Genomic DNA, 21,902 nt, shown 5'->3' on the forward strand with positions numbered 1-21,902 from the left:
TTTTTTTTCACTGTTCAAAATCTTGGTCCTAAATTTAATGGCAGTCAGTGCAATTATTTAAAATCTTTTATTCTGCGGCAGCGCCAGCCTCTGATCTAAGGATGTTTAGATGTGCCTTGATGGCCAAGTGAACCATTATCAACAGTAATTATGATCAAAGCAATGAAACATCATAAGTAATACTGAACCTTTTAATTCAATTCTTTGTTCATTTAAAAGCTCCCCAAGTTTTTATTTTTTTTTTTTTTCCCTCAAAGATGTTAGTTCAAACCAAATGAAGTAATTATCTACCAATTAAAAACACTTTGCCTTTAACTCCTCATTTGGAGTCTTTTTTATTTACCTGTGTATATATTTGCTTAGCTGCCGACTTGCATCTACTTTGTCACATGTCAAATCAATAATTAGGATAACCAATATTTCTGTCCGGTTTGACCAACCAAAGCAGATTAAATAGGCATTTTCAGACAAAAAACAACAACAAAAAAGATGTAAGCCTATTCTATGAAACCATCTAAAAAGAGCTGGAGCCTGTAAACAGAGGCTTGTCAAATGTTGATCCGGATCTGGCACATTTTCAATATTTAATAATGTTTGTGGCAGAAATGTTATTTGCACATCATATGAATGCAAAATGCACACTGAATTAAACTCAGGCAATAGGAGACAAGCCCATGCTTCCAGAAGCAGAGAAAAAGTCTTTATCAAAGTATTATGCCAGGAGAAGAATTGAATAATAACAGTCTTCAGGCTCTGAGAGTGGATTTCTTTTGTTGATAGGAACACCAAGCCTGACACCGCTGAGGCACTGTTGAATAGTGCTGCTTCTCACACAAAGAGTGAGCCAGTGGGAGCGAAAGATGGAGGGGTGGGGTGGTGGGGGTGGGAGCTGGAGCCCGTCAAAGTGGCCTCTGGGCATGTGTGCATCAGTGAAACTCCAGAGATCTGTCAATAACAGGCAGGTTGTTGTTGTTGCTATTGGATCAATCCAGGCCCCGACCATAGCTTCACTTATAATTGCCATGTGCGCTGACAACGGAGCACATGTTTGCTACTTTTTATGTGGGCCAGTCTTCATGGAGCTTTGGCTCAAAAATCTTTAGAAATCTGCACAGTCTAGTTTGACTTTTAGAAGCATTTCTTGAAGTATGTTTGAAAATCTAACGTTTAATTTTTTTTATTATCTCCATCTAATTTTAGATTTTGTTTTATTTCTGTTCAAGTGCACAAAGAAAAACCATGTCAGGAACATGACTAAAAATATTAGGGAATCTGCAATACGATAAGATTTGCTTGTTGGGCGGATTTTAAGAAAATACTGTCTGTAATATCTCAGAGGTCAGAACAACTCAGCTATGAGTTAAATGACAAATTTATTTTTGCATTTGGGGACTCGGGGATATGGCTCTCCTCTAATTGTTCATTTTGATCTTTCACTTTCACAGAATGATGATCTTGATTTAACCCAAAGTGTGTAACAATTACCTTTACTTAAATCAGAAAAGCAATGACTATTTCTACTGCTGCTACAAAAAAATAGAAAATATAAATTTTGACATTTTCAATAATATTATCTGAAGCAGTTATTGTTGTTCTGACATTGAAACACATTCATGAGAAGGTTAATGAGAATACTTGTTCTGAAAAAAAAAAAAATAATTTTTGATTCTTGCATTGATTCTTTTCCCAGAAGATGTTATGATACAGGAAAGAATGCTGGATCTACCACTTACGTTTTGGAAAATATTTTTTTTTGTACTTGCAAATTTTGACCTCGACAATGTTGAGGTATGATATTGTAAAATTATACCTCTAGTCAATCATGATTTCCAAGTTATTTTAGTAAATATATAAAATTAATGTCGAATTATTGAGTCTTTCCAGAAATTTTGTTTTGGCAGAAATGTATTCCTCTTTGGTTACATTAGACTGGTTCCTATCCAGTCTATCACAGGACAAAAACAAAAATGGAAAATAAAAACAAAACAACAACATAATTGCATGGTTGTTAAAAATGTAATTTAATTATGTATTTACAACACTGGAAAAGGGAAAACGTCACATCTCCTCACATGGAATTGTCCAGCAATTTTTTTTCTCCACAATGTCTTGTTGTTTTTGCATTTTAGAAACTTTCAGACTTAGCTCAAAGTACTCACAAGGAATGCGAAATGCATTCAGTGAATAGAAGAAATTGAGGTTATAGTATATATGTTACATCCAGGCTATAACAGTCATTCAAATAGTCTTTTTCTCTTTCGGTATTTCTCGTAAGGTTGGGATAGTTGGTTGGAGGAAACTTTGGTTTGCTTCAGCGCCTTGGTGTTTCTGCTTATCTCCATTTCTTTTTAATGGCAGCCTCTGTCAGCAGATGCAGCAGGGGGTTCTTCTCCTGTCTGCTTGACTTTGCATTTGTTTTACCCCATTGCTCAAGAACCAGAAGAGAGACCAATCAATGAATGAGTCACTTAGCCCTGTTACACAAACAAAACACTCATGTCTGCATGGCCCGACCTGCCAAAGAACGGAGGCTCCGCGTACCGGATCCTCGCTTTATTTAATGGGGAGAACAGACAGAGCTGATGGAGCCGTGTGTTGGATTCTTTGTTTTTTGTTGTGTGGGATTTGGAAAGCCCAGATGAGCTGCCTCATTCCTCTCCACTGGCTTCCTGACAGGTAACACAGTGAGAATAGCTCCGCTGCGTTTAGCCTATCCTGGAGCCCGCTGTGTGTTCCAGCCCTTCACGATCGATACCGCAAATGTCCCGCATACTTGCTTAAATGCTTTTACTTGTGATGGCCCTGTGTCAGATAAGTGAGAGCTCACGAGTGTTTTTTCCTCTGCTCTCAATTTTTTCATCTCTGATTTTATTGGCTCAACCTGACAGCTGAAGCGGGGACCATTGACTTTAAAAGGAAATGGCTTTTATTGACTTAATCTGCTGTGGAAGATGCCAGGTAGCGAATGAAATTGCAAAACGTCCCCTCCGATGGTGGGCCGACGAGGAGCTTGGGGGTGTTTTATGCTAATCGGAGTGGATGTTAGTGGGTGACTGAGCAAGGGAAAATCCCATTGAGATGTTATCTATGAAGTGTGCCATGTGAATGCATTTATTTTTTAGTGCAACGCCATGAATAGAGGCCAAGTTACATGAGGGGGGTGAAACGAAGAAAAGAGGCTTTTAACCATGACCCGTCTGTATTGACGACCCGTCTGAGTCATTCAGGTCAAGGAAGAAACATCTCTTTTGATTTGAGCTACCACACCTTTGTCTAATAAAGCTGAAGGGCTTCTTTTGTCAGAGCATTTTTAAACATGTGGCACGGCTGCATGGGCACGCTCTTCTCCTCAACCCTAATGCATGTTCTTCTTCTGTTCTAATTTACCCTCTTCTGTCTCCTCTGCTGCCTCGTCATCTGTCTCACCATTGTTATCGGTGTCTGCGCCGCGATGACCAACACCACTCATTTCCTGCCCCGCATGAATTATAACTGAGTGCTTGGGCTGAAATCTCCTTAGGAACGGCCTCATATCTCTCTCTCTCTCTCTCTCTCTCCTTCTGCACAGCGGCCTCTCTTCTGGCTGTTTCTCCTTCCTCTTCCTCTTAGCCTCGCAGCTCTCAAAGCTCCCCCCTTTGAAAGTCGGCTTCTGAAAGTTGTCCAGCATCCCACAGTCGCCCACCGCCTTCCAGACACCGTGACCAAAGAGGTTTTAAAGGCACCACAAGCAGAACTCAAAGTCTTAAGAGCAACAGGGGTAACAGGGGGGACGCTGACCGAAGGACGGAGGGGAAAAAAGGATCACATTAAACAGTGTTTCTTTTACTTCAAGTGTTTTCCCAACCAAAGCTGCAGGACGTCCACAGACAGTGTGCGTCCTGCTTCACCATGAACTAACTTTGAAGAAAATATTAACTTTGGAAAGTTTTCAATAAAGACCATATCTATAAAGGAAAAGATTACTAGGAACACCCTGCATCAACTATTTAAAGTTTACTGTTTGTTCCCGTCTGCAAGGGTTTGCTGGGTGTAAAGCAGATTTTTGCAACCGGAAAGAAAAACTGTTTACTAGTTTGAAAAAATCAATTGGAAAGGTGGCAACACTTTTCTTGATTAAAAACTGTGTGAGAACATTGGTTCTATCTACAACTGAACAAATTCATTCCTAGCTAATCAAAAACCTCAAACAAAGCTACAGTAGGATTTCAAGCCAAACATATCCTCTTTACATATTTACGCATAGCTTACAAATGTTCTTATATAAATCTATAAACAAAATGCTTTCCATTTCCCACAAAATTAGACAGTGGAACAGAAGTGTGTACAACCTTGGCCAGTAATGTTGATTCTGAGTTTTTAGTTTTTTTTTTATTCTATGACTTATAATAATCACAAATACTTAGTTTATCAGAGGAAGTCTGAAACTAGATAGTCGCAAAAATATTGTTTGTACATGTTGGCTAGGTCCCAATACCTAGAACCATGTCAAGAGAATCATATCAAGGCTGTCAATCAATAGTTTTGTTGCAAAGCACATATGGATCTAAAACGCACAAAAAAGAGAAGAAAAATATTCATATTGAACTCACGAGAATAAAATCAGGCTGGATTCTATGACTGTCTCTCCAGTTGCGGTCCTCCGTTTACTGCAGCTTCACTCCGTCCCTAAAATGCTGGACTGCCTTCTGGTGAAGAAGATGCAAGCTCATACATATCGCAGGAATTGGTCAAATATTAGTGTGCTTGGGAAATGGCTCTTTTACCTTACCCATCTTTCAGAAAACTAAAACTCTCAGCGAAAAGGAGGAGTAACAATGTGAGATATAACCAGGAAGTCAGACTTTTTGCTCAAACTGGCAACAGAAGATTGAGACTGAAACTGAATTATGGACTCATAAATGTCGGCGCTTCCAGCTTCCTTTGCTGATTAACATGCCTCTAAGACACAGTGAGGAGAATCAAACTTGCACACAGTCGGGTCAGAGGGTTTCTTGCTGCAATTCCCTGAGAGGCTGTGTGTGTAGGTTTGTGTATTCAAAGCTGTTGGTTTGTTTGTGCTTCGGATCTTTTGCAGCGTACACATGCGCCAACGCACCTTTGTTCACAGCCGTCTGGTGTCAACTGTAGACGCTTGCTAATTTGTGCTGCGGTGTGTGTGTGTGTGCGTGTGTGTGCGTGTCGCTGTGTGTCTGCGAGCCACATGAGATGTGACAATCAAAGCGGCGCAGAGGGATGAGGCAGAAAACGAAAACTGAAGTTAATGCAGTGCACAGGCTTGTTTAGAAATTGAAAGTGATACAGGTGGAATGGATCTAAATGAATCGGATGAGCAGGTGGCTGATTTGCGGCGATGGAAGACGGAAGAAGGGGAAATGAAGGTGAACGTGAAATGCTGAAAGGAGAAAAGAGAGGCCGAGAGGCGTCCAAGCCGATGACGTGTCGAGTTTGAGCCTGCGCGCGCACAGATGAAAAGGCAGATAGGATGTGTCTGTGTGAAATCAAAGGGCTGGTGACTTGCAGGTACATTTTTCTATTTTTTTTTTTTTTTACCTGCGCCAATCAGCTCCGTCAGCCTTCTGCTATGGGAAGATACAGCACCATGCCTCACTGTTTCTGTCAAGACAGAGAAAACTGCTGTTAGATACTGTTTATGATTAGGACATTCACAGTGAAAACATGATTCTGGTTAAAAAAAATTCTGTACTGTGAATCTGGACACAGAGGGTTATTGCTTTCAGTTTTAAAAGCGGGCGTATTTTGCAGCAACAGGGCTCTGTGAATTATTTCTTCATTATGTTTATGCAGAATGTTTTGAAAGCAAACAGAAGGGTCTGGATCTGTGCAGGAGTGAGCAGCTGGAAAGAACCAGAAGATAAATAATATCTGAGAGACATTATTTATGCAGTATCTGTGTTTGACTGGGGCTGGTGCTACATTTGCAGCTCTTACTTGCCACAACGTTGCATCTTTACAATCAATGCTTAGTACTTTGCTTTTTTATCCTCAAATTTTGTGGATGATTTTAGGAAAGGAAGACAGTTGATAAAATGAAAAAAACAAACAAAAAAAAAGACAATAATTAAACATCAAGGTGCTCATTTGATTTTACTCAAATATATATTTTTAAATAAACTATGGGTTTTGCAGATAAATATTAAAATATGTCCCATCATTGCTGTAAACTAAACTTTCCACTTATTCATCAGAAATGGTAATATTTTAGGATCAGTTGTGAAAAATAAGCAGCTTTTTGTTCTGAGTACATTTCGTCTGATCTTTTAAATTTAAGTTATTTCTAAGTAAAAGTTTGACATGACTCTTGTTATTTTCCTTCCTTCCTTAAATGGTGTACTGGTGGTTGACAGACTACAGGACAGGTGCTTGTGTAGCCCACAGAACGGGAAACAAAAGCAAACTTTAAACCATCAAAATAAACAGTGTAAAGTTCTCCAGCGTTCCCACTCGACTGCTCTCAAACCAGCAGCAGCGTCTGCTAACAGATTCTGATTCTAACCGTGTATAAAACCGAGTCGGAAAAGGCTTTAATGGATTCAGCTGAAAATATTGGCTGTGAATGGAGCTCTGTGTGGCCCTATTGATTGGTTTAAATTCAGTGATGGGTCACAAACAAACAGCAGGAAGATGCATGACTATGTTGTTCCACTGCTGATCCAACTTTTTTTAATTAATATTATTCAAAGAGACTAAAAGTTTTTATGCTTCCTTTTGTCCTGAAACAGACGGATTAAAAGAAAAGCCAACTTGAGAGGTTTAAACTTTGTTGTCATATCCCAGAACCAGAGCTGGCAGAAAGGCTTTATTATGGAAAAAATATATATATATATTTTGGTCATGATTAAAATCCTGAATATTTAAAATAGTTGCATGTAAGTTTTGAAAAATATTGGAACAACTATAAATTCAGTTTAAATTTTTTTTCGCAACACCTCAGTTGTTAAACCCTCCCATTATCAAATCATTCATTCAAATTTAAATAACTAATTTATTGTTCTTCAACATTCTCTGGAAAACAAACGACTAAATTGAAAAAAGTCACATAGGCTAATTTAGTATCATGAAGTAATGCAATGAATTATAAATAATACAGTTTTAAAGTAAAATAAAACTAAAATGCTCACATTTGGAAGCAACTGAAAGTTTCTATGCATGCATTAAAATTTTTACTTGAGGGAATCTTCCAATAAGGTTTCCTCAAGTAAGGAGACTAGATTATTCTAAACAGAATATGTCAAAAATAATAAAAGTTTTTGTGGGGTTTATGTGGTTTTTCTGATGGTTTGGAGTCAAAATTGTTCCTGCGATGAAAACTGGTTACATCACTAATGGTGCCCGAACCAGTTTAGTTGAACACAAAACACATCTCTGTCTGTCGAGCATGAATTTCTTCTAAGCTTAAACAGATTTGCTTTGGCGGTTACTTTTTTATTCTCCTTTCACGTAAAGTGCATTATCTAAAGTTACAGGGCCTGCACAATTATTAGGCAATATGGCACTGGGGATTAATTTGCAGTCTACAATGTTATCAGAAGCCCAGGCCTGTTTAACGCACACAAAAAATTGTTGTGCTCTGTCTTCTTCAAAGAACGATAGTTGTTTCTGTAATTATCACACTGCTACAGGATGCTGACTTATACAACAAAGGAACACCTACATACAACTTCTCTACAGGGACTTAAATTAGCTGAGAAATCTGTGAAGTCAGTGTTGAAGCTTAGGAGGTGGAGCACTTGGATCCATGTGACTGAAGTTGCTTACAGATCAAGGGCTTCTTAAATGAGAACTTTGGATGTGCTTTACCATTAATATTTAACCTCATAATCGGACTATTCGAAAGAGTTTCACGGTCTGCAGTTTGCATCTCACTGGTTCATTACGAAGAGAGAACCAGGCAGCCATTCTATTAAGAAAACACAACTTTAAGGATTCCCAAGAACCCAGTTAGAAAGCGTTGCACTTATCATTTGTCAGATGTGAATCCTTTGTTTATATCTCTGTGGTATTCTGCACGTAGCAAATTTGTTTTTTTTTTTCCATAAAGCTATTACCAAAATCTCCAACACATTGTACTAATGAGCACAACTCATCCCGGCACTGTCTGCAGATTGTTTTCATCTTACATCGTCCTCCTTCCTCCACAAAATGTTCTGTTTCTGTCTGCCACCCGACTCCTACGCCTCCTCTGGTAGCCACTTGTTGCTGTTATAATAAATCCGCCTCTCCTCTTGATTCGCAACCAAAAAGGTCAAACAGTCTCTGGACGGGAACATATTGACCTATTAAGTTACCTCTGAGTATTTATTCAGGATAATGCATGATGTCCTCAGGGAACATCAAGCCGAATAATCACATCAAGAGGGGTCCTGTTATGCTCCAGAACCTCTTATTGCCATTAGCAGGGTTTCTATATTATTTATAACCATGCTAAGGATTATCGCCCCGTGTGTTTTCCCCTCACGGACTTTATGGAGCCTCTGGCCGGTGATGAATGGAGTCGCTTTTAGCCTCCCGTCAGTCTCTGAGTGTGTTTTCTTTTCATTTTTTAGCGCAGTGTGACTTGGTTCCTCCTACAAAGATGGTTTGAGTATGATTTATGGACTCTGCCCTGATCTCCGTCCCACTAATGACTGCTGCAAACTGAAGGGAAGTCAAAGGTCACAACTATCTCTGCTGTTGAGATGTAACATGACGTTTCTGCTCGTTTCAAGCATTGTTTTGACGATCAAAGCCATTCTCTCATTAAGTCCCAAGTTCCCCTGTTAAGATATTTAGCACACAGCAAAGGAAGACAGACGTGTTCTCAAGTCTCAAAATACTCCAGATACTTTAGGGAAGTAACTGTATCATGATGAATCACATAGCTGGCAAGATGCAACGATGCTTTAAAAAATAATCTTCACAATGCTGAGAATGGACGGGCAGGTTGTGTGGTAACAGGCGATTTGAATGCATCTCTTCATGAAAGGTCATAATTCCTTGTCTGCTGCAGGACTGTTTTCCTCTTTGAGCTCATTGTTTCTCCTATGTAGCCCCAGGTAAGTAAATTTAAATACATTCTGGGCACAAAACTGCTTGATCACATTAATATGTAGGAAGACATAAATCTCCTGTAGATGACACAACTATAACTTCATTGCAGTCAAAATGAATGAATACTTCAAAAATTGACGTGTTCTCTTAACAGCGCTCGACCACCACATCTCGCAATACTGTTTTATCAGAAGAGCGAGCGAAGCGCTGACACAGAGATGGGAAAGATTTATTACGCCCATCATCTCAAAGCTGGCTTTGTATTTTGTGTCAAACGACCAGTTTTTGCTGCACATCGAGTTTGGCCACAATTTTTATAGAGTAAAATAATTTTCCTGTTCCCTCTTGGATATTAATTAAGACCCAATCAGGCACTAAAAACTTTTATAAGGGACATGGTAACATCTGCAACTCTCCTAAGAACGATTTCATTCAGCATCAGCGATGATGGAGAATCATTGGGATAACGTGCTGAAGGTGGGATGTCGGAAACCGTAGGACTTTTAAAGAAACGGAGACAAATTTTAAGGTGTCGGATACGTCTAAATAAAATTTTGTTTAGTTTTTGATGCATGCAGGATTTTCAAAACGGCTTACGGGCACATAGTTACTTAACAGTGTTATAAAATGCCACTATGTGCCTGGAAAATAAATAATACCCGCCTTTAAAGTCCGACTGACCTGGATACCTGCAGTCTTACATTCCTCCTAGTAAAGTTCATGTAAATTTAGGACTGCAAGGAAACGGTTCGACGCAGTCAGAATTCCTCATAAGGGAAGGTATGCGGAATATTAAAACATTAAAGTGGAACAAGACATAACTCTGACGATAAAAAGGTGTCTGCTTTTCAAAGAGTCTTCCTGCAACTCAGACCCATAATTAACATTCATATATTGTCAGACGGTCCTATTGAATCTTTGTTCTGGCTCTTTTGGATTGTGACTAGAGTCTCCTTCCTCTTTTTGTCCTTGCTGCTGCAATTTGGAGGAGTGTGAAGGTTAATAACAGGGACACAATTTCATGTAGAGCTTTGGCAATACTCAAATATATCCAATCAACAATTACTATCACAAGTGTTACATTAGCACTCTTTAATCTAGCGCTCTGGTTTCAGCCTGCTTTTCACATCTTAAAGGGACCTTATCTACATCTGTGAGAGAAAGAGGTTATCTTACACCAACTCCATCCTTTAGTCCCTACTTTTACAGTTCATTTCAAAAGTACCCCTTGGTTCATAAGACAACTACTAGTTGTGCACTAAACAATTCAGGTTTCTGTAAAAAACTGCAAAACAGTGCAAACACAATAATAAGTGCTTAAAATTGTAGAACTTTGGGACATAAAACCTTAATATAAAGTGTAAAGGTAACCACTGTTACCTTTACACAAATTGAAGAAAATAAAACACAAAAAAGACAACATAAAAATGAACAATCTCAGGCACACTGAATATAAAGACAAGCTACTCCAAACCGAGACGTGTCGTGATTGAAACGTAACTGTACCCAACGATAATGAGAAGAAGAACAAAGTCCAGAAATAAAAGTCCAGTGAACAATATACAGTACACAAAGACCCTATCAGCAGTAGTCGGAAAGTAATGATGCGGTAGGGAGTCTCAGGATTTAATAACAGCAAAAATGGGGAAAAGAGATGAATTTTTGTTCTGCTACCGAGGCCGAGCATCTCTCTCACAAAATGCGTCTCTGCTATTTTTCCGTGCATGGGAAAATAAGCATTCTGTGCAAAAAGGTCACTCTTCATCCTTCATTTACCATCCGCTCCTCCCCTTCTCCCTCTCTCCTTCCTGCTCTCTCCCCTCACACAACGTCTCTCACTTTAAATATGTGTGATGTTACTAAGGCTCCAGGATTTCATGCTGATGTAAATTTCTAGTAAACAGACCTCAGGTCACTCAAGTGCCAGGCGAAAGGGATGAAATTGTGTGTTCATAACTTGGCGGTGGAGGGAATTCCTAGATGCTTTTTTTTTTTTTTTTTTTTTCCACTTGGCCCTGAGAGAGATGGAGGCAGACGATTATGGTTTAACTTAAGCGAAGACACAATACCCAGAAGAAATGTTTGTTGGCGCTGGTTTACAGTGCAAGACAAATATGCCTTTTATCTAATTTATTCCGTTGATACAAGAAAGAATATTTACTCAGGTTAAATACAGAAAAGCCCAAACATTCACGTGGAATAACTATTGCTTTAAATCTCCTAAACAGTTGCTATTTTGGTAGCAGATTTTTGTATCCATTCCTACTCGGTGTGTGGGTACGTATCACCCATTCAAAACATGGCATAGGTTCAATTCATATCTAGTTTATGCAGAGTCAAATTTGGCTCAAATTCAACCCAGATCTTTCCAATGAAACCAATAAAACCCAGTCGCACTGTGAGATTCATGTCCAATTAGATAAAAGCTAGCCTTGTCCTCTTTGTAATATATTACCCTCAAATTGAGTTGATCATCTTATGCCAATTCGTAAAGAGTTATTTATCCACAGAAGCTGAGCCAATTGCGTAAAGCCGTTGCCGTGGAAGCAGTCCTTCATCCGGACCAAGCATCTGGTGACAGTGGAGAAGAATGATTCTCTTCTGACTGACTTTCTGAAACATATTTTTTCTTTTTGTTGCATTAAACAGACATCACCAAATATATTACAGGCAGAGAGACGCTCAATGCATGGTACTTAAATAATTATATTGATATTTATTGCAGCCTAAGTAGCTCTTTGCTATGCTGATGTTGCATACAGGGATAGTGGAGTCACCATGAATGAGATATCTGTATGTATATATATATATATATATATATCTATATATATATATATAGATATATATATATATAGTGTACATGTAATCTGTTATGAAATGCTTATAGATAAAAGCTTTGTTGATTTTTTTTTTTTTTCCTGGAGGCCTTTAGAACAAAACACGTTTTTTTCTTAAAGCCTGTCTGAGGGTAAAAAAAAAAGAACAAGTCAAATATAGTAGATTTCAAACCACTCATTCCTTTAACAGTCATAACAGTGTAATTTAAGTCATCCGTCAACGTGATTCCCAGTTTTTTTTGCTCCTTGCTGTTATTTCTCATGCAAGATATTCACGGAGGCCTTTCTAAGTGCAAGCATTACCAACAAGATCCAGTAACAGTTCACTTAACGTCTGAAAATAGAGTAAAACAAAGGTCTCCTCGCATTCTTCCTTTATGCTCCTCGGTGAGCGGAGAGCTGATGTCAGGCGGTGTTGGATTTCTACCAGTTTTGTCCATTAATCAAGCAGAGGTGTGCTGTCTTTTTTTTTTTTAAAGTAAAACTGAAAACACTTGGATTGAAAAGCTGACCTTGAAAAATGTGGGGGGTGATGCAACCATTAAAACTAAGATCTATTAAAATTTTGTATTAAAGTTTTAATATACTCAAAAAATGAGCAGATTTATAATGCTGATCCATTGGCAACATCATTCTGGAAGACAATAACATCAACAATACCGTTGAGATTTATTCCCACGGATAAAGACTGTGATACCTTTCCTGCGGCAGGAAGTTTTTGATTTACCCCAGCAATTATTTAAATATACAATCGCTCACTACACGAGGAGTACTCTTTGGATAAGCTGCATACCAGGCGAACGACGAGCTCGAAGGTTCTTGCTGTTAGTCTGCTCTTGGCTCTCGGTGCAGATAAATCTGGCAGCACACGAGTCCTTTTGGCTCCAAACTCTTCCTCTTCTGAGTCTTTGCCTTTCCGTCTCTCTCATTCCACACATATTTTGGCTTTCCCCTCTGTATTTCCTCTGTGACTCCTTCTCTCTGTTTGGATAGCTGGCTTCTTGTATTTCATTTTGATTGCACTTTATTTCTCCTTGTGTTGTGTCCTCCTCCACCGATCTTTTGTGGCGGTGTTTGTTTTAAGCTACCTCCTAAATCCCCGTTCCCAGGCTTATTTTTCACACCTTTTTATCCCCGTTCGTCATCCTCTCCCCGCAGTTTCTTGTGTCATTGTCGAATGAAGGAGATCCGAGGAGCATTGGGCTTTCACCTGTCATTGATTTTACTCAGACCATAAAGCAGGCTCTCCCGTCTCTCTAATAAGATGATTAGCCCAGTCTGCTGGAAATCTATGAGCTGTCTTTTAGTCCACATGGAGAAAGTGGAACAATCATAAAACTGCTCACATAACATCCTTCCTCGTGTTCCTGCACAGTTTCATGTTCAGAAGCCTGAAGGTCATCGCAGTGTCTCCCACTACCCTGCCTGCTGGAAGCTGCAGTTTATTGCTGGAAGCCGTAGTTTATTGAGTTTGTTTTGTTGTTGTTGTAATAAAAGTTGCTAAACAGTAATAGGCCTTGTCTGTCTTGACCTCGGTTCAATATATTTTTAATTATCCACAGAGCATGACTTTTTAAGGTGAGCAAGACTTGAAGTCCTGATAGGGGTCCTATCCCCGATTGTCAGGCATTGTACCTGCTGGTTTAACTCTCTTTTTTTTAATGAACCATAATCACATTTCATTATGCCAACATTTGAAGCAAACTTTTAGACAAGCAACTGAACACAGAACCAAAACAGATGCAGCAAATACATCAGCTCAACTCAATTTCAATGACGTGTATTTATATGGAGCCAGTTCACAGCAAACATCTCCAGGCACTTTACAGAAAAATGTTTTCAACTAAATTATATATACCTTCTGATTAAATGGTACAATAAGCTCAGTTAATTATCCAAAGTAGTTTAAAAAGTTTCTATCTAAAGGAAACCTGGAAGATTGCATTGAGTCATAGACATCAGATAAAGGTCAAAATCTTGACATTCTCCTCTGATTTTCTTACGCTTCTCGTTTGTCGGCTCCAAGAGTCGCTTTGTTCGCGAATGAATCAAAACTGCTGCGCTGATTGTTGTGCATATACTTTGATTATACCTGTTACAGAAATGAATGTGATTCCAAGGTGATAGATGTCACTATTAGAAAAGCTATCAGAACTGTGATTATATGGGGCAGCACATGACCAGGGTTCAGTTAAATAAATAAATAAATTATTTGTCAAGCAATTCTCAGAATAAACCCAGATGATCAGAACTGTCTAAGATATAAACTTTGAGCTCTGAGATCAAAGCCTTTTTTTAAAAATGTATTGGCATTGGCATAAAATATAATATAGTACATAGATGGGAGGATCAGTTAAAACAATACAATGCAGTTTTTATATCCTGGAAAAACTGTGTGCAATCTAATTGCATAACATTTAAGTGTTAAATTATGAACTTGAGAAATAGTAGTGATGAACATCATGCTTCATTATAAAGTCAGTCTGTTAAATGTTCAAGTTAAGTGAATATACATTTTAATAGTTTTTTTTAGACTGACGAGGGTTTATCTGGTTTTGTTTATTTTCATATTGAGTATGAAGCCTTTGAGCCTAATCTTTACATAAAAGCAAAACTGATTTTTTCCCCATCAAAATCATCGGAAAGTTATTTCTGCCCTGTAGGGTTAACGTTTCATGAACTTTGTACATTAGAATTATGTCTAAATAGTTTTTCTTCTTGCCAGTAACAAACTTTGTGGCACTTTCCTCTTGACACAACAGGTAAATATCTACGAAATTCTGGAAAGAATCAGAAAAAGGACACGTCATAACGAGGTTTTTACAATGTAGCAAAAACCTTTTCAAAATGGAGACGTGCATGACTTTGCCTCTCTGACACAGGAACATCCATGGATTGTGGACAATGTTGTGCGAGTTATTAGTCAAGATGTGTGGAGCTTAACTAAAGTGCTAAACATTGGTGCACAGTGGAGAAAGTTTGTATCTGATTAGGTTTGTAGACGAGGCATTCAGCTTCCAGGAGAATTACCAGATTATTTCTGCTTTGGGGAGCAGCATGAGTTTCATTTAGGGGAAATAATAAAAAAAAATAAGCTGCTACGTTGTGCTGCGCTCTGTTGGAGTCATGCAAAAGCGGCTGCTTTTCAACCAAGTTCTCTTCCCTCATTGGGTTCTGACTGCTAATAAAAACAAGATTTTTATACAGCATCAACCAGTTTTACTAGCGCAATTACAAACTGCCTTAAAGCATTAAATAAAATGGGAGACTTGGAGCGTAGATCTCTTTGAAAATGTTTCCACTCAGATCAGTGCAAAATTCACAGAAACCAAAAGAATGACTGAAGTTGTAAAAAAAACTTCAAACCTGCACTAATTATGCAAATTATCTGCTTGGAAGTGCATGAAGTTGTAAGCCCAGGAAAACTTCACTTAATTATCGTCTTATCAAAGCGGGTTTGCTAATATGTGGCGACACACTGTCAATTCATCATGCAGCAGCAATGGCACAATTTATTTTGAGCTGTCTTAATTCTGTTCTTAATGAATATCACTTTTGGTTTGCTCTCTGTTTATGTTTTTGGTAAAATATCCGTCTCTTCACCCACTAAATACGACGCGCATCGTTCTGACTTGCTAGCACTTTCTGCCAAACATAAAACGTACAACCTTTTCCTCAGAGCTTTTCCACTGAAACTGTAGACTGCTGCAGCTGGTAAGGCATCTGCCAGACAAACCCAGAATTAATGTTGAGCCTTAAATACTAGAAGCTCAAGAAAGTTAATTTCTGAGGTTAAGTGCAGAATCGGAGTTCAATTCGTGGATTGTCTCCTTTAACAGTGCACCATTTGTTTTTTTGTTCTTGTTGTTATGGAGCATATGCTAGCCTTGATGAAGCCACTTGTAATAGATATGAAATCCACATAAGAAATAGCAGACTTTTATTTTCTGTGAACAGAGGGGGGAAAAAACACTTTGCAGTGTGGAATAGTGATAAAAGGATTTGATTGGAAACGGAGGATGTTTACATTCACGTTTCTTCTGCACAGGCTTTCTGAAGCAAGGCGGCAAGTGTGAAAAAGGATTATATTATGCACTATTGCATTCTGATACTTTTGCATAATAGTTGAAACCATCCTGTTAAATATTTTAATCAAAAATTCCCCAACCTACACCACCCTACATTTCCCCCCCATTAATTTGGCTGCATTTCATTACCAGGCTCCTATATCTAGGACATGCATAATCTTGGCTTTCTTTAAACCCCCTTTTTAGTCCAATTTTTCCTTTTTTTTTCTTTCCCTTTTTTTTCTGCAAGTCCCTCACAGCGGTGTTACAAAAATACATCATCAAGTCTGAGGGTTAAGGCACAGTCAGAGCCAAACCGCTGCATAACGAGATGGTGCTGAAATTAAAAAAAAAAAAAAAAAAAGACTGAAAGAGAAGAGAAAGCAGGAGACACCATGGCAACTGTAATAAGTAACAAAAACATTTTGGAGCTTATCAGTGTCTTCATTTGATGATGATGTGTTCTTTTTTCATGCAAAGCAACCAGACCTGTGAAAATACAGGGTCACCGTCTGTAAGCAGCATCTAATTTAGCACCGGAGACATTCTTCAATCCAATTATTCCCATTCTTCCAATATAAGCTTTGAGCTTTAACCTGACTTGACTGTGTCTTCATTGAGGTTTGGCTTAGTAGACGTTATAGATTTTTTTTTTCCAGCTAATTTGTAATGTAAATCAGCAGGAATGAGGAAGAATTTCATTCAGTGGTACTTAATGATCTCTAACAACTAGGGGTCACAGATGGATTAAACACCAAGATATTTTCAATTTTATACTGAACTAAATTGAAAACCATAACCGGTCTTGGTTTGTCCTTTGAGCGGGGATATCCTGTTTCAAATCTAAGTATTAGTTTGGGGTCCTGATCGCTGCCTTCTTGATTGATTGATTTTATTTTCTTTAAGTAGCTGACTGTAATAAGCCTCTGATCTTGGTTGTCTGTGCCCGGTTTGTCAGCTCCTGTCCTGCATGTTTTAGGTATTTCCCTTTCCTAAAATGGTTAAATAGCTGAATTATGTTCTGTCCTGCACAGAATTACGATTGATTTTTTTCCCAGAAACGAGAGTTGCCCTGCTAACCCCAATCCCCCATAGTCTATAGATTTACATCAAAACCTGTAATGGTATCAGATGTTTACATTATATCACTATGGAACATTTCAGATATTGTTGCTTGCATTTTCTAATCGAAACAGTTCAAACTAAACAATATAAACGAAATATGTTGGTATTTATCACGGTGGTAGCGAAAGAGCTCCATTATTGATGAGATCCTCTGGTTAACTAAGCCTAAAACGAGGCACTTTGAGGAAAACTCTAAGCAGAAAAGGCTTCAAGGAGCAGCAGTAAGGTAAAAAGGATCACGGCATCGGTGACTTACGGTGTGTTGTGTGTGAATATCTGTAGTAAAATATTGCAGATGTAGAATTAAGAATTGGTTTTGGCAAATGCTAAATATTAAATACCCCCTGATATAGGGAGGATCACATCCCTATTGTGGCATCTTGTGCTGGTTCGAGATTCCCCATTTTTACATTTCAGCTCAAGTTACGCTCGACCAAACAGTTGTTTGCGATTTGTTTTAATAACACCAAGCAGTAACTTGGCAACCCGGCAAGTCTTACAAATAAAGGCCTTCCCTGACTGTGCATGTTAAAGCCCTGGAAACAAAATCCCTCCTCAGTTGCTCCAACTGTCCATTTACCTCCGACAGAGTCGCTTTTCCGCTAATTTTTTCCATGTCCTTGAAGCTCATATTGTGTGCCAACTTCCATATGAACAGGGAAAAAAACATGCTGACATTTATAGTTTGAACACAGAGGTTTGTGACACCCAGGTGTTCAATTAAGAGTTTTACTTCAAATGTTAAATTGGAGCCGCAGCGTGCCTTGTCCAGTGTTAATAGTACGCTGAAGTACAGCTTTTACCCCACATAGATGCCTCTGAATGGACTTGGCTGGTGCCGTTTGTCATAATTACAGTTTTACGCATACACACGCACGCTAAAATATCTCCCTCCTACATTTGGTTTATGACTTGTGTATCTACTTATTCTGCTGGCCGGCGAAATACTATAGCCCAGGGTGTCTAATTATACTAATCGAATGCATACTGCCTGACATTTAGTCATACATTTTTAATAGGTGAAACAAAAGATCCTCTGATTGGATATACTATCTCTCTGACTCCTCATCTTCTCTTTGTGTGCGTCTTATTCAGCCTCGCTTATCTCTCTCTCTAAATCTACCACTTTCAAGCCAATGACTTTCTTTCTTCTCAGTGTGACTCTTTAACCTTCACCTCCTGTAATTTTGCTTGTGGGTGTTGAGTAATTAGCATGCCTCCCACTTTTATTCTGGTGTCAGTCCAGGGAATTTGAGAAATGTCCCATAAAGATTATGTGTCTTGATAAGGTTATGTCTGTGACTCCATTAAAGAGATGGGCTGCACAATGATTGTTTGTATCCTTCGGGGGAAGACTGAGAGCATGTGAGAAAGAAACTTAAAAAAACCCCAATGATCTCAGATGGAAAGCACATTAAAACCCAGTGGAGTCTTTACTTAGATAAAAGAAGGAACATTGCTAGACTTGAGTCTTGCAGTTAAAGTAAGTAAAAATATAGATTGCTCTGTCAGACGTTTTTAAAAGTAAAAAAAAACAACAAAGTTGATGTTGTATTCATCATAACCCATACATTTCTTCTTCTTATGCTTTTTATTTAGTAGTTTTATTCATTCTATCGCTGGTGAATCACTAAAATTGCACGTCTTTATATTATTAGTCTATGAAAACAGATATGCATTTACAAAGTACTCTTGAACTGATTTAGTAGAAATACAAACTTAATTTACCGAATTTAAGAAGATATTTTTTATCAGCAATGATTTTTTTTTCCATTGACTAGGACAACTTTGTTTGTTTCACTAATAAACTGGAAATGGTTGACTGTGTTGGAGGTTTTTTGTGTTAAAGGTATAATCAGAACAACATTTTTCTAATATGGATGCTATTAATAGCCTATCTGACAAACCAGATGTGTGGAGATACTTAAGGCCGTCTAAGCAATTATCTATGCAAGCTGTTTGTCACAACACGGTAACTTCAAAAACATCATTTGCTTGACATTTGGTTGGTCAGGTTGCTAAATAAACACATTTGTCAATATAAACCTTTCATTTGATTGTGCTCTGACCTACACTTCACTATAGCCGTTAAATTATTTAGACAGAAAATTGCATTTAACAAAACAATGACCGAAGCTAATGCTAAACGACAAGCAAAAAGTAACGGAAAACAAAGAGCAGCTGTTGTCAAATATGAAACTCTTGCCTTTTAAAGTATTTGACTTTTCCAGCCAACATCTGCTTCCATATTACATCTTTCTTTGACCGTCCATAAACAGTAACTAATGGGGGATCATTGCTGGGAATGAAGACAAACCAAAGAAAAAGCAACAAACAAAGCTGCATCATTTTACAGTCAGCACAGATTGTTTTAGGAGCCACAAAATGTGTCTGCTGCCACCTAAAACCTACTTGAAGCAGCCAGCATAGGACGATGTTTGGTGTAAATCCCTTTGCCTCTGTTACAAATGGAAATCTTAAATCCAGGCAAGATTTAATTATTTTTTTTCTTTTATGGCTTTGATTTTTGTGACTCTAGCTGGAATTCTGCAGCAGGGCAGAAAAAATAAAGCAGCGGCTGCTTGTATATTTGTTATGTGAAAGAATGTGCTAGCACTGTTCAGTGACCTTGCAGATGCTTTCATTGTTGCAGGCTTTCTATCTTACAGCTGCTGGGCTCCATTGATCGTGACCTACAGATTTGATAACCACTAATGCATTTTTTTTTCTCGATTCAGTAATTTTTTTGTTCTACTTGTGTTTCCAGAACTGAATAGACCAAATAAAAGACGTTTAATACGTCTCTGAAAAAGACTGCACATTTCTGACTCTGTGCCATTAATTCAAGCGAAAGCCTACTTTCGCTTGAATCCAGTGCTGCACGGAAACATGGGGCCTGCCGGCACTAATTTAACTTAAAATGTAATGTAACAAACAAAAATATTAACATGAACATGATTTTTTTTTCTTTTTCTTTTTTGTGCTTGTTAAAATTACTATTGTATTTTTCTGAGATTAAGACAATGATGTATACTTTTCACCCAAATAAACAATAGATGGTGTAAAAGAAAAAAAAACAAAACACCATGACAACACTTTACAGCCTGTGGCAGAAGTACGAGCTATTTAGGCTACATTTGGATTGGATCTATGGCCTAACAAATTCTAATTTTTAATTTTCTTAGCAAAAAAAAAAAAAAAAAAGAAAAAGATGAGAATAATTATTTCCATGAATGACCAGTACAGTTAGTGAGACCCAAGTTATCTCCTCAGTAATTGGCCTTAGAGAAAAATAGGACAAATTAAGGATTGGGATAGAAGTAATAGAACTTGTTGTTAGTGGCAAAATTTTATCTGGAATTGTTTAAATATTCTGAAAATTATCATGATTTTACCTTTTAATGTAAACCCCTTCATAAGCCGATTGCACCCCTCGGGTTCGGCAGCTCTCCAAGTTATCCACTGTTCGGTTATTTGCATAGTTTCACACAATGCACATCTGTAACCACAGTGGAATGCCTCTACATTTTGCATAAAGAAATTCAACTTTGGCTATTCAAATTGTGAGATGTTGCAGTTGCGCACCACTGCAAGAAATGTTTTGCGTTTCCACTGGTTGGAATGGAGACTTTTAAATCGTATTACTCGATGAGAGGAGGAGTGCTCATTTTCAGGATTCTTCAAATTACTGTGTGTGCAGTTTAAGTGAAAACACAATTTGATGCCAGCGGTGGATGATAGACCCGACACATTCTTAAAGATGAGTCAGTAACAGCTTGACAAAGTGCCTTTTGGAAACACTTTGAGTCACACATGTGCTTTTGAAGCAAAATTGCAGTATCGGGACGCGGAGGCTGTGGTCAGCCACTTTATATCCTTTGAGGTTTGTGGCTCAAGTCGGTAGCAATCCCAGAAGAGCTTTTCTCCAAAGAGAGGCAGAGCTGGGGAGTTATTTTCTAGATTGATGGTGGATGGTAGCTTCATTTAGGCATCATTTGTATTTCCACATGAATTACATCGCAGAGCCTATATGCACCTCAGTGCTGCCTGATAAAAAAAAAAAAAAAAAAAAAAAACACCATCAGTTTAAGCCACTCTGGCAGAGGGGTGATTTGTGTCGCTGGAAGGCATTTAATTTTAGTAAACCACCTCTTCTCTCCCCTTCTCAGTCGCTTTCATATCCTAGATAATGCCTGACGTCTGGAGCGCTTCACTCACTCTGCTCCTTTGGAGATTTGGTTTCATCCATGTAAATGGCATATCTCTCTCTTCCCTCCCCCCACCCTGTTTCACCCGAGATCTTTAGCCGCTCCTCTGCTCTCATGTGTCTTACTCAAAGGTTTCAGATGTGTCATATTGGTGTGATGTTTGATGCCACAGTGATCAGGCTGCATTCGGAGCTGACTAAACTAGTTCCACCACAGAGGATGTCTTAATCCCCGAGTTGGAGTGGCCACTTATCTCCCTGCACATCTCAGCATGGAGATAGAGGAGCTTTGGGAGTACAAAATAAAAAGAAGCGTCAGTACAGAGAACCAACCCGACTGTGCAGTAGCTCAGTGTTGTGTTTTACTCATTTCTTTCATTTATTTTCGTATTTGTTCCCAGAATCCGCAGTGGTGCTGCGATGGCGGCAGGGATCTCTCACTCCTTGTTCCTGATGTGTTGGATCCTCCGAACAGCCAGCCTGGCGTTCCCAGAGGAACCCGGACCCCTGAACTTCATCCCCTCTGAAGGTAACGACCTCCTGGCTTTTCTGTCTTGTAGACTCTTGTTCCCTTGTGCGCGCTCTCTCACCAGACACAAAGTGGGAAGCTCTGGACTG

General features: G+C 38.6%; 1 protein-coding gene across 2 annotated transcripts in view; it reads left to right on the forward strand.

Moving 5' to 3' along the window:
- The window catches only part of sema6bb (sema domain, transmembrane domain (TM), and cytoplasmic domain, (semaphorin) 6Bb), a 175,419-nt gene that overhangs the window by 60,976 nt on the left and 92,541 nt on the right, over positions 1–21,902 (forward strand). For both annotated transcript variants that reach the window (XM_008407080.2, XM_017304420.1), the window contains exon 2: positions 21,686–21,813. In XM_008407080.2, the coding sequence (XP_008405302.1) occupies positions 21,705–21,813 (109 nt within the window). In that variant the 5' untranslated portion in view covers positions 21,686–21,704. The remainder of the gene's footprint in view (positions 1–21,685; positions 21,814–21,902) is intronic.

The sequence above is a fragment of the Poecilia reticulata genome, linkage group LG4, assembly GCF_000633615.1.
Source record: "Poecilia reticulata strain Guanapo linkage group LG4, Guppy_female_1.0+MT, whole genome shotgun sequence".
Taxonomy (NCBI): Eukaryota; Metazoa; Chordata; class Actinopteri; order Cyprinodontiformes; family Poeciliidae; genus Poecilia; species Poecilia reticulata.